Consider the following 17,533-nt stretch of genomic DNA (forward strand, 5'->3'; position numbering starts at 1 on the left):
GCTTCAGGTTAAGAACAGTTTCAGGTTAAGAACGGACCTCCAGAATGAATTAAGTATGAAACCAGAGGTACCACTGTATTTGCTGCTACTGAATTGCACCGTTTCCCCTGTGCCTGCAAATTCTGACATCCAATTTACACATTAGGGCCCCAATGTGGAGATCAGCTAAGAAAACCCAAAACCTTTCCCCATGATGAAGTATGGGGGATATTTGCAGGGTGTGGGGGCTAGGACTATGCAACAGGAGGAACAAGGGAAGGTGTGGGAACAGGAGAGAAGGAGACTGCATGCGGAGTGCTCTGAGAGGGGGTGTTGCAGCTGCTATTATCAGCTCATCGTTTGTCTGGTGCCAACAATGTGCTATGAAATGAGTCATAACAGGAGAAAAGCTGCACTCTACAAACTTTTCAGTCTGCTATATGCTCCAGATGCCTGGAATGAAACTCCACTCTGTCATTTGTACAACTCTACAACAGTACATCCCTATGCATGCTTACTCAGTAGTTAAGTCCACGAGATGTACCCTTAGAGCAGTGTTTCCCAACCTTGGGCCTCCAGCTGTTTTTGAACTACAATTCCCATCATCCCTGACCACTGGTCTTGCTAGCTAGGGATGATGGGAGTTGTAGTCCAAAAACAGCTGGAGGCCCAAGGTTGGGAAACACTGCCTTAGAGGACTGCATCCTTCAAAGCCTTGAAAAACTACATTATGAGATGAATTCACAATCATCATCACCATTACCGTTTATTAAATTTCTATACTGTCCTTCATCTGCGGGCAGTGTTTACAATATAAAAATGCAAAATTACATAATATAGTAATAAACAAAAACAATACCTCCTGCAGTTTCAAAGGACCCATTTGTTTAATTAGACAAAGAGGCCTGGGAGATGAGGAATATTTTTGCCTGGCACCTAAATACAGTGGTACCTCGGGTTAAGTACTGTAACCTGAAGCATATGTAACCTGAAGCATCTGTAACCCGAGGTACCACTGTACAGCAGGCTTGGGTTAATAGCCCTTGGCTGTAAATGGGTCTGGCATATTCAATAGGTCCTAAGCTACATTAAGCATCCCAAGGTACCACTGTATATGTAATGAAGATGCTAGGCAAACATCCCTGGGGAGAGCAAACAGGGAGGCACTTTAGCAAAGGGCCTATTCTCATGTTGCCATCTTCCAGACCTCTCATGGAGAAGGCACACAAAGAAGGGCCTGAGATGATGATTGCAAAGTTTGGGTCGTCATATGCAGAGAGATGGTCCTTGAGGCATTGCGGCCCTGTGCCATTTACAGCTTTATAGGTCAAAACCAGAACTTTTGAACTGAGCCCAGAAAGGAATTTCCAACAGTCGCCTCCCTGCTAATTTTTATCAGCCAAGAGTGTCAAGGGTCCAGAGCACAAGTGGTCGCACCTTGTCCACATCCTCAAGCCTTACTAAATGAAACTCATCCAGCACAAGGACACTGACAAACTGGAACGTGTCCAGAGGAGGGCAACCAAAATGGTCAAAGGCCTGGAAACGATGCCTTATGAGGAACGGGTAAGGGAGCTGGGCATGTTTAGCCTGGAGAAGAGGAGGTTAAGGGGTGATATGATAGCCATGTTCAAATATATAAAAGGATGTCACATAGAGGAGGGAGAAAGGTTGTTTTCTGCTGCTCCAGAGAAGCGGACACGGAGCAATGGATCCAAACTACAAGAAAGAAGATTCCACCTAAACATTAGGAAGAACTTCCTGACAGTAAGAGCTGTTTGACAGTGGAATTTGCTGCCAAGGAGTGTGGTGGAGTCTCCTTCTTTGGAGGTCTTTAAGCAGAGGCTTGACAACCATATGTCAGGAGTGCTCTGATGGTGTTTCCTGCTTGGCAGGGGGTTGGACTCGATGGCCCTTGTGGTCTCTTCCAACTCTATGATTCTATGATTCTATGATTCTACAACAGGACTAGACAGTGCTCTGCACACGCACCTCTCAAAACTCATCTGCTGTAATAGTGCAGTCAAGGTCCCAGTGGGTGCAAGCAAATTTATCCTCAAAATGCTTCGCAAAACAGCAAAACTACTGTTGGTTCTGCTAACTACCCTGGCCAGACTGTAAAACGCCCCACGCTACCCAGGAAAGCTCTGTGGGGTGGCACAATGAGGATGCAATGAAGTGAGCAAAGTCATCTTTGACAACGTGGAATTTTCATGGGATGCTTCTTTTAAATTTGGAATAATCTGCTGAAGAGCCTGCAGGCCACAATTTAGGGATAAGCCAATTGTGCCCCATGGCCTCAGTCCCGCCCCTAGCAGAGACCTTATCAGAAATAAGCTTCCTCCCCCCCCCCCATACACCTTAGTTTTCTCTGGTACCACACAGTGGGGAAAAAAGCTGTTTCTCAGCGTGGAGAGAAAGTGGAGGTTCTCTCATAGCTTTTGCCGCTTATGCAGTTGCTTAATTCATATACACAAACCAAGACAATGAGAAGCAGAACTGAGTAACTGAAGAGTCTTAAGAGGAGGGGTTGTGATAGAGTCCCAGGGCACAATCTTATACTGGCTGAGGAGCTATAGCAGCCTTGTCAACTTTGGGTATCAATACTGGGTGGTTGTATTCCAACAATATATTGGGATCCAAGGAAGGAACCTTAACTTTTGCCCAGGTGGGTCTCCAGAATGCCTGCTCTGAGACCTTTGTGAGTGCTGTGTTGTCCCAAACAGTGGATACTTGGAGTATGGAAGGATGCTTTTGGACTGGCAGCAAGAGGGTTATTGCTAATAGAGCTGACGGGAGTGGGCACCGTGACATCATCTTGCACGGGTATGTGCTGGCAATGGGGTATGTGTTTGTGTTGTTGTTCAGGTGGCGCTGTGGGTTAAACCACAGAGCCTAGGACTTGCCGATCAGAAGGTCAGTGGTTCGAATCTCCATGACAGGGTGAGCTCCCATTGCTCGGTCCCTGCTCCTGCCAACCTAGCAGTTTGAAATCACATCAAAGTGCAAGTAGATAAATAGGTACCACTCTGGCAGGAAGGTAAATGGCGTTTCCATGCGCTGTTCTGGTTTGCCAGAAGTGGCCTAGTCATGCTGGCCACATGACCCGGAAGCTGTACGCCAGCTCCCTTGGCCAATAAAGGAACCCCAGAGTCGGTCACGACTGGACCTAATGGTCAGGGGTCCCTTTACCTTTACCTATGCAAGGCATGGGACACTGCTGCTGGCACAATCCCTGGTTGGTGGACTATGCTGGTTTTCTCCATGGACAGCAGGGAGTGCACCTGTAATTTTTACACACTTTTGGTATTTTGTACACTTGTATTTCCTCCCCTTTCCCTTCTTGGGCTGAGCACTTATTGGATATGCAGACATTTCACTGGAACAGTGACAACTCTATTTCCAGTCTCCATATGATGCAAGTATAGGATTGCTCTGTCAGTTGCTATTGACCATGGGAAGCAGTCACTGAAATAGAGAGGGTCTTCAACTCTTGCAGGAATGAGAGAACAGGGATAGCCCATGTTACTGCTTCTCCAGTCTTTCCAGAATTTAAAACATTTTGTTGTTGTTGTTGTTTAGTCGTTTAGTCATCTCCGATTCTTCGTGACCCCATGGACCAGAGCACGCCAGTCACTCCTGTCTTCCACTGCCTCCCATAGTTTGGTCAAACTCATGCTGGTAGCTTCAAGAACACTGTCCAACCATCTCGTCCTCTGTCGTCCCCCTTCTCCTTGTGCCCTCCATCTTTCCCAACATCAGGGTCTTTTCCAGGAAGTCTTCTCTTCTCATGAGGTGGCCAAAGTATTGCAGCCTCAGCTTCAGGATCTGTCGTTCCAGGGAGCACTCAGGGCTGATTTCCTTAAGAATGGAGAGGTTTGATCTTCTTGTAGTCCATGGTACTCTCAAGAGTCTCCTCCAGCACCAGAATTCAAAAGCATCCATTCTTCGGTGATCAGCCTTCTTTATGGTCCAGCTTTCACTTCCATACATCACTACTGGGAAAACTCTGAGTTATTGAAGCCCCTTCGCCACAGCAAGGCAGTGATCCATGAAGGGGATTTAAAACATAGCAACTGTAGTTAAATATTTTTTAGTTACCAACAGGGGTAATCCTATGCAAGTTTATTTGGAAGACATACCATGGAAGACAGTGGGGCTTGCATCCTACTAAGTGTGCACAGATTGCTCCTTGAATTAGTTGCAAAGATTTGCATACTATCACCAGAATGAAAGCTTCTGCATTGGGCATGTGTGTGTTCTGGCTGGATAACATAAGGACTACAGAACAGTTTTGCTAAAGATCATGGTCTTCTTAACTGCACAGGCACTTGAACATCTTTCTTGTTTATATTTACATCCCCACTACTGCCATTTATTTTTTTTCTGATGAATATGGCCTACTATTGTATTCTTCAACATCGATTGTGCATCACAAGCTTCTGCCAATGTGCTAACTCTTGGATTCAGAAAGGTTTGAATTAAACAGCTCTGTTAATTATCTCAAGGGTGTGTAATTTAAAGAAAGAAAGCAGAGAATTGTGAGAGGCTGGGGGACTAACCTTTTTTTCTAAATGGCATGCCTGATAAGGAACTCTATTACCAGTATCTTAATGTAGCGTAGGACCTATTGAAATAATGCTAGGATTCGTTTAGGATTTCCTTTCTATTGAACATAGTTTGCAGGCTAATCCCCCAAATAAGGGATCTAGTCAAGGCTTGTGGAAATAAAACCTTATGGTATAGAAGCCACTGAAGGTACACAACACAACAATTCTCTTCTTGGATCAGATTGAGGGGCCATGTATTCTGGTTTTCCATTAATAGCCAGCCAGATGCCTCTGGGATTTCCCAAACAGGGCACGGTGATAAAAGCTAAGCTCTGTTGCTTGTCAACGGCATCTGGCACTGAAAACAGGTACTAAATGTGTAAGTCAAAAGTGCAGATTTTTTGCCCTTGAAGGCAGCAAACCTCTGGATTTTTACTGTCGATATATTGGGAACTTCTTCCAGTAATGGGTGATGGGATTTCCTCTTAATATTCAAATTTGCTAATGTTTCTGAATCCAACAACATAACCATGTCTAAGAACCTGAAAAAATAGTTGGTATGTATAAATGCTACAAACTATAGCATCAGACACACGTAACTGCACTAATCCTTTACATTATCAAGTTAGAAGGGAGGGTGTAAAGTAACAACAACAGCAACAAAAATCATCCCCAAACCAACAACTACTTAATATCAGTATTCACACAACGTGCAACTGAAAGGCAATTCGTTGACCTTTAAAAAGAGAGGAACTTGCAAACGAAAAGCCTGCCCTTCAGCATAAGTTGGCATACTACTGTCCCAGTTCTGGTTTCCATGTGCCAAGCATAATCACATCATTGCAATTCAGTATTTTTGGCCACTGAACAGCAATACTTGGATGCCTGATTAGGTATGCACGCATTCTGTTGTACAACATAAGAACCTAGTCCCATTTTGTGTGCGTGTTCCTCGTTCGTTAAAAATTATGCAAAGCTGATGCTTCTGTGTCATAGCCCTACGACGTTAATGTTGTGGGGAAAACCAACAGGAGCTGAGAAGCATCTGATTCAAAATCAATTGATCCTTAGGCTGATCAGCTGAATGTTCTGGGTTTTCAAACTGATGACAAGATAAGATACCAAGTCTATAGAGACAATAGACAGCCAACGAACTACAGTGGTACCTCGGGTTAAGTACTTAATTCGTTCTGGAGGTCCATTCTTAACCTGAAACTGTTCTTAACCTGAAGCACCACTTTAGCTAATGGGGCCTCCCGCTGCTGCCACAGGGCGATTTCTGTTCTCACCCTGAAGCAAAGTTCTTAACCCGAGGTACTATTTCTGGGTTAGCGGAGTCTGTAACCTGAAGCGTCTGTAACCCGAGGTACAACTGTACATGCAACTATATGTAAGTCATCCCTGTATTTAAGCACTGGTAGGTACTATTTCTGGGTTAGCGGAGTCTGTAACCTGAAGCATATGTAACCTGAAGCGTATGTAACCCGAGGTCCCATTGTACTGTACTGCAAATTGTAGGCACGGAAGGTCCATAAAGCAGTGTTTCCCAACCTTTTTTGGGCAAAGGCACACTTGTTTCATGAAAAAAATCTCGAGGCACACCACCATTAGAAAATGTTTAAAAAATTAACTCTGTGCCTATATTGACTATATATAAAGTAACTCTCTTTACTAGGAATCAAATAAACACAAAGAAAGTATTTTATAATTACTTTATTATGAAATAGTAAGTAAACAGAAATATGAAAAATTATAAAATACTTTATTCAGTGCGCAACCTGGGCCTGTTTGGCTGAACACAAAGCTGATATTCTGGCTGGAATCGAAGAAAGACACACACGTAGCTCTTCGTCAACAGCTCTCAGTCTCTCTCTGTATTTAGTTTTTATAGCAATCATGCTTGAAAAGCTCAACTCACAGAGATATGTAGTGGAAAATGGGAGCAATATCAAAATAGCTTTGTTTGCCAGAAGGGGGAACTCCTTGGCAGTTTCCAACCAAAAACTGTCCAAAGGTAGATCAGCAAATCTTAGCTTGAAACCACGATTTTGTCTCAGTTCAGTTAGTTCCTCCTGCTCCTGTAAAGTCATGTCCTTTCCACCAACTGATGCTGAGCTATAAGGGTCCCTAACCCAGTCAAGGCATTCAGTGGAGACTGAAGAGAAATAAAATGACAACTTCCCCTCGAGAGTTTTTAAATGTTTACCTATTATCTCACACAGTGCAGCAGTGTGAACACCTTGCCATTGCTTGGTGAGTGTGAACATTTCAAGATTGCCACTTTCCACGTGTTGATGCCAGAGTTGCACCTTTGAACGGAATCCATTTATTTTATCTGTACTTGTAAGCAGGTTTTCATTTCGGCCTTGCATTCGTGTGTTCAGTTCATTCAGATGATGAAATATATCTGCCAGGTATGCCAGCCTTGCACACCACTCACCACTTGCAAGCAGCTTTGCGTAATCTGACCTCTCATTTGTCAGAAACACTTTAAGTTCCTCCCGCAGCTCATACACACGAACCAAGACCTTGCCACGCGACAACCACCGGACCTCTGTATGAAACAGCAAGGTTTTATGCTTCGCTCCCATCTCCTCACACAAAGCTGCAAATATGCGACTTTTCACGGGTCGTGACTTTACAAAGTTTACCATGCGCACAACATCATCCAACACATGAACTAGGTCTGCTGGTAAAGTCTTGGCTACGAGGGCCTCACGGTGCAAAAAACAATGCGTAACAATCACATCTGGATTTCTTTCCTTCACTCTGCTTACAAAGCCTTTGGTGTGCCCGACCATGGCTGCAGCTCCATCGGTGCAGACACTTGTGCAGTTTTCCCACTTAAGTCCTCCTTGTTCAAGGTATTCTGATGTGACCCGAAAAATTTCTTCTCCTGTTGCTTTTTCTGGCAATGCCTTGCAGAAAAAGAAGTTTTCTCTAATTGCATCACCATCAACAAAACGCACATTGGCCAAGAGTTGAGCATGTCCACTGATATCAGTAGACTCGTCAAGTTGTAATGCAAATTTCTCACTGCTATGGATCTTTTCCAAAACCACACTTTCAATGTCTGCAGACATGTCATTAATACGTCTGGAAATTGTGTTGTTTGAGAGAGGGACTTTGGCTATTTCCTTAGCTGCTTCAGGTCCGAGCATCTCCTCTACAATAGCTTTGCAGGTGGGAAGTAATAATGTCTCTGCCACAGTGTGCGACTTTTTTGACTTGGCTATAAGTTCAGCAACGTGATAGCTAGCTTTAAGACCTCTTTCATTTACCTTTGAGGTTTGTCTCATGAAAGTTGCCTGTTTCTCCGTGTTTTCACGCAGGCGAACAAAATAGTCCGCATTCTTGTTTTGAAGCGAAGGGTGTTTCGTTTGGAGATGGCGTTTAAGTTTGCTTGGGACCATAGCACTGTTAGCTAGCTTTTCACCACACACCACGCACAGTGGAGTTGGTTGGTTTGCATCTCCGGTGAAAGTAAATCCAAATGAAATATAGCTTTCGTTATATTGCCTTGTGCCAGAGAATTTGCTTGAGCTAACCATCTTTGCTTTCTTTTCATGCCCACTCATACTTGGGCTCTCATCTGGCTCCAAATTTTGTTCAGAGTCCAGTTCTTTTCTTTTCAAAAACTTTTCCATCACTGCAGTATCCGGCCATCCAATTGCCACTGACAAACGGATACAGACCCCTTTTTTTTACAGCACAGCTCGCACAAATGTACACGGAACACCCTTTTCGAATTAAAACACACAGTCTCACGAGAGCAAGGAGCAGCGATTTTATATTTTACGAAAAGAAGTCGCTAGTCCTCATGGTGACAGGGTGGAAAATATTTAAAAGCAGAACCACCTTGAGGAAGGTGGAGCCATATCACATCCCGGCAGGAGGCCTAAATTGGTGGAACGCTCAGGCCCCGCCTATTCAAAGAGGACTATTAATTTGGAGAGCTGCTATCTTCCAAACTGTGAGACGACGAGGCAAAAGGGGAGCCCTGAATGGAACTTTGCGTTTTTGTCTCAACGCCGGTCTCGCGCTGCCGCTTCCCGCGCTCTCAAGGACCCGGGAGGAGGAAGGCGTGAAGGGAATCCCGAAGGCGCGAAAACCTCGCGCATGCGCAGGCCTTCCGCCTGCGACAGCCCAGTAGGCCGGCCGAAGCGAGCGGCGATGGGATGTGGGAGGGAGCTCGCTCGCCGCCCCGCGTGTGCTCGCCGCCGCCGCCCCGCCTCTTGCCGCCCGACTCGCCCGCCTCCCTCCCACGGCACACCAGGCAACGTCTCGCGGCACACTAGTGTGCCGCGGAACACCGGTTGGGAAACACTGCCATAAAGGATAAGATATATTGTATATATTTTCAAGGCATTTGTATGATGCCTTTTGTTACCTTATTCGGTTACAATTTACATAGTTACAATATGTAACAAATTACCAAAATCAGCCTTTTTATCTGAGGATTAGAAGGTAACTGATTTTTTAAAAATTGGTTTCAAAATAACTTTTCCTAGGTACTGGAATTACTTCCTCTAGTAATGTAACCTGCTGGTGACAGAATTGTGACAGAATCTGGTTGACAGAATTGTAGCCAAAATCAGTAAGAAACAAAATGAAGATATCAGCATTGTTACGCTAAACCCCAGGTTTGGCAGAAGTATAAAGGCACACAGGAATGTTGCTTCCGATGTCAGTGAATACTTTGAAAACAAAACAAAACATAGCACACCTAATGGAGCAAAACAAAAATGGCCCAGTGAGAACTGAGCATGTACAGAGGTCACAGATAATGGCCACAGATATTGAGTACATCATATATGTGTCTTATTACAAATGAGAACTCAGAAAATTGTGGGTTCCCCTGCCAATGGGAATATCCCAAAAACTAGCCCAACTAATCCACTGTCTATAAACCATGATTTCTACACATTTTATTTGGGTTAGTGTTAGCCATGATTGGTGGAGTTATTTCAATTTTTTAAAATGCATTTATTTTTCTTCCTAGTTGCTTTTTGTTCAGAGATAATATTTTGATATCTTGTAATCATGTTAAGCTCAACATCAAAAAAACTAAGATCATGGCCACTGGTCCCATCACCTCCTGGCAAATAGAAGGGTAAGAAATGGAGGCAGTGAGAGATTTTACTTTCTTGGGCTCCATGATTACTGCAGATGGTGACAGCAGTCACGAAATTAAAAAACGCCTGCTTCTTGGGAGAAAAGCAATGAGAAACCTAGACAGCATCTTAAAAAGCAAAGACATCACCTTGCCAACAAAGGTCCGTATAGTAAAAGCTATGGTTTTCCCAGTAGTGATGTATAGAGGTGAGAGCTGGACCATAAAGAAGGCTGATCGCCGAAGAATTGATGCTTTTGAATTATGGTGCTGGAGGAGACTCTTGAGAGTCCCATGGACTGCAAGAAGTTCAAACCTCTCTACTCTTAAGGAAATCAGCCCTGAGTGCTCACTGGAAGGACAGATCCTGAAGCTGAGGCTCCAATACTTTGGCCACCTCATGAGAAGAGAAGACTCCCCGGAAAAGACCCTGATGTTGGGAAAGATGGAGGGCACAAGGAGAAGGGGACAACAGAGGACAAGATGGTTGGACAGTGTTCTCGAAGCTACCAGCATGAGTTTGACCAAACTGCGGGAGGCAGTGGAAGACAGGAGTGCCTGGTGTGCTCTGGTCCATGGGATCACGAAGAGTCAGACACGACTAAACAACTAAGCAACAACAACAACAATCATGTTAAACTGTGAACCATTGGAGAAAACCTAAAAGTCACATGCATTTGGTCAAAATTCAATATCCCTGTTGTGTCCAACTCATGAATCACTTCGCTAAGGTGGTGCTTTCCAGATGTGTGGGGCTACAAGTCTCATCAGCCCCAGCAATCGTCCCGGCTGGTTTGGCTGATGGGAGCTCTGGTCTGAAGGGAAATGTCTGAAGGGTGCTAGGGGAGTTGGAAACGAGTTTGTGATCTCCGCTGAGTGAAGGTGAAGCTGGCAGGTAAACTATGGTGCCCACCTAGATTTGACACAGGAACTCATCTTTCGAACAACACCTATGTATGCAGGAGAAGTTAAGTGTGTTTCCCTGCCAAAGCCACTTTGCTTGTTGAATAATAACAGGCACAGTCCAATCATTATAAACTCAAGTCCGACTGATACGTCCAAATTGAAATTCATCCCCACGATTTAAAGACTATTTGAATAAATATTGTAACATTAAAAATTAAAAATTACCGTACTTGAAAGTACTAAATAGGCCTAGGATGAAAGTAAGAGTTAGTAAAATCATTGAGATTTAGAACTTCAAGAAAAGTTAAGAAATTTGATTTTAACTGGAATATTGTGTTTGAATAATGATATCAGAAAACTGCTACATTTAAATACAAGGAAATTCAGATGGGAGGGCTCTTCTTAATGACGTAAGAAGTTTAAATAGCCAGTTAATTTGTATTGTTTGGGTGTTTGTTGATATGTATTTTTATTTTCTTATTTTCTCTTTTGTTTATATTTGTGGTTTTGTGTGTTTTTCGTTGTAGTACGTGTTATATTTGTAAGAAACTTAATAAAAACTAATTTTTTTTTAAAAAAGAAGAAATTCATCCCCATGGGGTCAAAACAAATGATGGATATGGGAGCCTTCATTATTACGCTAACCTGTCTGGCTCTCAGTCACTCACACACCATAGTATGCTGGCCATTACTTTCAACAGGAGTCCAGTGCATGTCTTGCACATGCTCATCTATTTGCCCCTTCTCTTCTGCAAGGCCCCCTCAAATTACTGGGCTGGAGACAAAGAAGAGGCGAGGAATGGAGGCATGCGACACTCTCCTCATGGAAGTAGTAGCCAGTGCCATAGAATGTGTCTGTAGCCAAGAGTCAGCCAGGGAGGAGGAGGGAAGAGAGGGTTGCAATCAGCCCAAGCTGATCCTTCCCACGAGTGTAGCTACACCTACGTGTGGAATGATCACACCCCAATAATAATAATAATAATAATAATAATAATAATAATAATAATTTATTATTTGTACCCCGCCCTTCTGGCTGGGTTTCCCCAGCCACTCTGGGCGGCTTCCACAAAGACCAAAAATACACTAAAATGGTCACACATTAAAAACTTCCCTGAACAGGGTTGCCTTAAGATGTCTTCTGAATGTCAGGTAGCTATCTCTTTGACATCTGATGGGAGGGCGTTCCACAGGGCAGGCGCCACTACCGAGAAGGCCCTGTGCCTGGTTCCCTGTAGCTTTGCTTCTCGCAATGAGGGAACCGCCAGAAGGCCCTCGGCGCTGGACCTCAGCGTCCGGGCAGAATGATGGGGGTGGAGACGCTCCCCCGTTTAGGGCTTTAAAGGTCAACACCAACACTTTGAATTGTGCTCAGAAATGTACTGGGAGCCAATGTAGGTCTTTCAAGACCGGTGTTATGTGGTCTCGGCAGCCGCCCCCAGTCACCAGTCTAGCTGGCGCATTCTGGATTAGTTGTAGTTTTTGAGTCACCTTCAAAGGTAGCCCCACGTAGAGCGCATTGCAGTAGTCCAAGCAGGAGATAACTAGAGCATTTTAAACAAATTCTGCATAGAATGATACCTTAAGGTCCACCGTACAGCATCAATCTAAAAGATTTCTTGCATGTGCACCACAACTTAAATATTTAATGAGGAAAACTCTACCTGAAATTCAAGTCCGTAGTTTTCCCTGCAGAATTCTCGTAGTTTAGGATACACATGTTCTCGTAATGCGCTCCTTTCTGCTACTGTATCTGCAGGCAACAAAGAAACGAGGCTTGTTAACAATAGTTGTGACAACTGTGGGCTTAAATAGCGCTGTAGTTTCATGCAGGAAAGAACACTAATCTTAAAAGCTGTGAGCACAAGCTTAATGCAGCAATCTGAATTCGATGCTCTAGGGAATATCTTGTTGAGCCAAAATGCTTGTTGTGACATTTACCAATATTTAATTTAACACTCACTCCAATAATTCAACCTTGTGCTGTTGTGTATAATACATTATTATTATTATTATTATTATTATTATTATTATTATTATTATTATTACAGTTAGCAAGGAAGAAGAGACATTCTGAAGGCTAGCAGCAGCCCAGCAGTTACAGTTAATAAACATTTTAAAAGATTACAGTTACAGTTAATAAACATTTTAAAAGATTTTCTATTATACTTTATCATTTATCAATGCTACATTTTTTGTAAGTATACTCTTGCAAATGTAAGCTGGGGACAAACCTGAGTTTGCAAACTAAGGTATGATACACATATAACCATTAATGCATCAGAATTGACTGTAGCCCTGTTAAGGACATTCTTAGCACCAGACTTGAGTTTGCTATGAGTAGTGTGTCAAACAGTCCACTACGATAGCTCACCATAGCACAATAAAAGTAGATCCAGTCTTTCTCAGTAACTACTTCAAAATGTTGTAAGAATGGGAGATTTTTACATTTAACTGAAAGAAAAAGTGAAGGTTACCTAGGCTGACAAAATCCTTAGCAAATACCCTTTGCTAGACCTAGAGTCTTGGCCCTCCAGATGTTTTGGGACTACAACTCCCATCATCCCTGACCACTGGTCCTGTTAGCTAGGGATGATGGGCGTTTCAGTCCCAAAACATCTGGAGGGCTGAGTTTGCCTATGCCTGCTCTAGGATCACTCACAACGAGAGATCTAAAATAGAAAAGGGGATATGCAATTCAGCTCAAATGTGTATCAGAATGAAACAGTGATCATAAATAAATAATGATAAAATGTTTTGAACAGTCCAATAATCCACAATCAGAGTTATTCCAGCAGCAATCAATTATCCGGAGAAGGTTTTGGAGTGGATGAGGTTGAACAAGCTCAAGCTTAAGTGGTTCATCTGGACAGAAATGCAAGCGGTAAATCCTTTGTTTCTTCTTATGACCTCAGAGTGGGCCAAGCTAAGCATGTACTCTTGAAATAGATTGAAATAATAGTCGAGAACGGAATCAAGCAGAAGGCAAGATCTTCACTCCTGTAGATGATTTTGACGGGTGGGTGGGGCAACCCACCTGTCAATTACCTGCCACCATAGAATCATAAAATTATAGAGTTGGAAGGGAACATGAGGGTCATCTAGTCCAACCCCCTGCAAGAAGAATGATCTCACTGCAAAAAATATAATTTGTGGGCATGGCTTCAGCCACACAAGCAGAGGAAAAGCCACTGTGTTGCCAACTTCAATTAACGCCAATGCAAGGGAATATTGGTGCTTAAAGCAGGGATCAGCTATGGATTGGCACTTTTGCACATGTGTTTATTCTGCAAACTGAGGCGTTCACAAAGTAAAGGAAGGATTGAACTCAGATTAATAAGAATACACACAGAGGCACAAGACTCTGGGAAGGGTGCGTATAATAATCTCTGCCTTTCCACCCCTCAGCCCAAGTTGTTTTATTCACAAAGCAACTGTTTACACCGTGTTCGTAAGAACCAATCAGATTTCCTCTGAGCGTTTCAACAAACCCCTAGTGGGGACAAAGTTAGATCAAAAGAAATTCTTTTAACTACTCTGAGCATGCATACATAATCTGAGAGTAAATAAAAGAGGACTAGAGAAACTCAGGAGTAAACAGGGGAGGATGGAAGGATGGCAAGGAGATAGGCATCTTTATCACCTTCCTGTGAAACTATTTCCAGGCCCTAAGATCAACATCCTGAGTTTAACATATCAGAAAAGCTACATCAAAGAATCTTGCCCACTATCTTTATGGCCCAGGATGCATGCCTGGCAAAGCAACTGGCAGCTGGGCTTTGTATGTGACTTGTCAAGCAAGAGAAATGGGCAGTAGAGGGAAAATGGCATAAATGTAGAAGCTTAAGGAATTTAATCAGAAATTATTGTCAATATATCAAACCCAGTCAACACAATGCATTCATCGTGGACACAATGGCTTGACGTATATTTTATAATTCCTCATGGTAATCCCATCTGATCACTACATCAAACCACTTAAAAGGCAGAATAACTCTTCCAACTTAAATAGAGTGTGTTACCAATTCTTGTATGTATGTATGTATGTATGTATGTATGTTAAAAATTCCTGCGCACCCTCCTGTCTTTCCAGGGTCTGGTGCTTCTGAGCTTGGAAAGGAAATTACACATAATTAAGATGGAATGAACTAATTAGGTTGCATGACAGATAACCTGGTTTAATTACATACAAATCTAAACTGACTTTTCATGATAAGAAGTCTGTGGGATTAGCTCACTCTAAAATAAAACAAGAAAGAGCTGTGCCAGAAGGGAGGTTTTCAAACGCGAGCCTTCTGCAGAGGAAAATACATACTTAAATGTCCTTTTCCTGCTGCCAAAATAGAAATGGACCACAAGTTATTTTTGTATCACGTTAATTAGGCATTCTGAAATCTGCGTGTTAGTGGGCATGGGAGCCTGTTTGTAAAAAAATAAATAAAAATGAATTATGTGCCAAGAATCTTTTAGTGTCTTTGAAGTCTCAAGTCACATAAGACTGTGTACAGATAACAGGTTTTTTCAGACTGACAGAACAATCCTACAAGTTTAAAATGGCCCTTTCTGCTGCAGCTTTAACAACAGTGTGATGTGCACCAATTAGCAAATGATAATGTTTCTCCACCTAATTCTGGGAGGTCATCTGCTGTTTAAAAAAAGCACAGCTACAGGGCTGGTTGAGCTGCTGAAAATCCTTAGTATGACATGTTTGCGCAGGGACTGTATCAGAGATGACAATATAGCAGATGCAAAAAATAGAGCAGAGGCAGAAGAGAGAATTTCAGCAGATGCAGCTTGTAATGCCTGCTCTTCTGTGCACCTATTAAAAGTGAACAAGTCCTTGTCTACTTTTGCTTCTGGCCATTCAATCTCAACACTACCGCTTTTAAGATCCTGTAATGTTATCTTATGCTGCCTGTGTTCAACCTTCCCACGAACCTATACACCACTCTGTTTGTCTCATTGCGCTTAAGAGGCAAGGATTAAAGGATAGCCTTTCTCACGATCAACAGGAGGTGAAACACAAAAACAGAACTCACAAAAGGGCTACACAGCTAGTGGCAGCCTAGTTCAGTCCCGGCTTCATTTTGAATGACAGACTGGCAAAATGAAGCACTCAGTTATCAGTCTTACCGAGTCCGCAATGCTTCAGGCAGGCTGCTCACAATCTATCATCTATCTCTCTATCTATGCCAAATTCACCCTTGCCATATTAATGAAATTCATTCATTAATATAACAGTTAATATAACAAGTCCCCCCCAAAAAACAAATCAGTAATTTCAGCAGGCATTTGAAGTCATTTATGATTTTATGGGTAGTTTTTAATTGATTTTATCCTTATTGTATTTGTTACGTTTGTTGTACGCAGCTTAGAGATGATTACAATTGTAAGTGGCATATACTGTATTTTTCGCTCTATAAGACGCACCAGACCACAAGACGCGCCTAGTTTTTGGAGGAGGAAAACAAGAAAAAAAAATATTCTGAATCTCAGAAGCCAGAACAGCAAGAGGGATAGCTGCGCAGTGCAAACAGCAATCCCTCTTTCTGTTCTGGCTTCTGGGATAGCTGCGCAGCCTGCATTCACTCCATAAGACCCACACACATTTCCCCTTACTTTTTAGGAGGGAAAAAGTGAGTCTTATAGAGAAAAAAATACGGTAAACAGCATGGAGGCTGTAAATGGTGCAGAATGAAGCAGCCAGAATGAAGTCCGCCATGGTTGTAAAAACTCCTATTACATCTGAAGCATCTGCATTGCTTCTGAGCCCAATTCAAGGTGTCTATGTTAATGCATGAAGAAGAAGAAGAAGAAGAAGAAGAAGAAGAAGAAGAAGAAGAGGAGGAGGAGTTTGGATTTGATATCCCGCCTTTCACTCCCTTTAAGGAGTCTCAAAGCGGCTCACATTCTCCTTTCCCTTCCTCCCCCACAACAAACACTCTGTGAGGTGAGTGGGGCTGAGAGACTTCAAAGAAATATGACTGGCCCAAGGTCATCCAGCAGCTGCATGTGGAGGAGTGGAGACGCGAACCCGGTTCCCCAGATTACGAGTCTACCGCTCTTAACCACTACACCACACTGGCTCTGCTTATGAAGTCATAAGCAACCTGGGGCTCAAATATCTGAAGGAGCATCTCCTCTCCTCTCGTGCCAGTTGTTGTACTGAGATCAGCAAAGGCCCTGCTGACAGTGCTGCCATCCTTAGAAGTCTCAGGGGGCAGTAGCTCATGGCAGGGCCTTCTTTTTATATACAGTGGAACCTTGGTTCCCGAGTGGCTTAGTTGCCAAACAAATCGGCTCCCGAACGCCGCAAACCCGGAAGGGTGTGTCCTAGTTTGTGAACGTTTTTCAGAAGCTGAACATCCAACACGGCTTCCGCTTGAGTGAGGGAAGCTCCTGCAGACAATTGGAAGGCACACCTTGGTTTCTGAACAGTTTCGGGAGTCGAACGGATTAATCCTGGAACGGGTTAACTCCAAGAACCAAGGGACCACTGTACTCTGGCCTTTAAAAGCATAGTGTGAGTTTTTCACTGACCTCCCTGTAAACGGCGTTATCAGTTACAGTTTATGCTTCATGCTTTTATTGCTGGTTTTATGGTTTGTTCATTATGCATTATTTCGTGGTTGAGTTTTACTTCATAGAACCCACCCTGGGACCTTAAGGTGAAGGGCAACTAAGAAAAACTAGGAATAAATAGGTCAGTAAATAGATCACCAATTACATTCATTAGTATATCATATTGTATATGCTCTATTCAGTCCACTGCTGTTTGTAACTGGGAAAGATCGGCTTGAATCTGTTGTTAAATATAGGGGGCAGGGAGTGACATTTCAATCACACACAACAATATCCAGCAACAAATAATTCCCACTAAGTAGCATTTCTTTCAGAGAAATTGCTTTGAATCGCTGTGTGCTGCTCATGTTACAAAAAGCTTTTGAACACCACCGAGGAAAATAAAGCTGTCAGTCTTCTAGTGTTA

General features: G+C 43.0%; 2 protein-coding genes and 1 long non-coding RNA gene across 3 annotated transcripts in view; 1 reads left to right on the top strand and 2 right to left on the bottom strand.

Annotated features, from left to right (window-relative positions):
• The window catches only part of LOC307223681, a 64,172-nt gene that overhangs the window by 28,826 nt on the left and 17,813 nt on the right, over positions 1–17,533 (top strand). The gene's annotated exons all lie outside the window — the stretch shown is intronic.
• The window catches only part of NWD2 (NACHT and WD repeat domain containing 2), a 70,259-nt gene that overhangs the window by 26,753 nt on the left and 25,973 nt on the right, over positions 1–17,533 (bottom strand). Inside the window, exon 2 of the mRNA XM_079989588.1 lies at positions 12,210–12,298. Within this exon, the coding sequence (XP_079845714.1) occupies positions 12,210–12,298 (89 nt within the window). The remainder of the gene's footprint in view (positions 1–12,209; positions 12,299–17,533) is intronic.
• Positions 6,228–8,865, bottom strand: LOC307223451 (zinc finger BED domain-containing protein 5-like). Its single transcript, XM_079989406.1, has 2 exons — positions 7,181–8,865; positions 6,228–6,321 (listed from the first exon to the last, which is right to left on the bottom strand). The coding sequence occupies exons 1-2, from the start codon at positions 8,174–8,176 to the stop codon at positions 6,292–6,294; spliced, it is 1,026 nt and encodes a 341-aa protein (XP_079845532.1). The 5' UTR covers positions 8,177–8,865; the 3' UTR covers positions 6,228–6,291.

The sequence above is a fragment of the Podarcis cretensis genome (assembly GCF_951804945.1).
Source record: "Podarcis cretensis genome assembly, chromosome: 9".
NCBI lineage: Eukaryota > Metazoa > Chordata > Lepidosauria > Squamata > Lacertidae > Podarcis > Podarcis cretensis.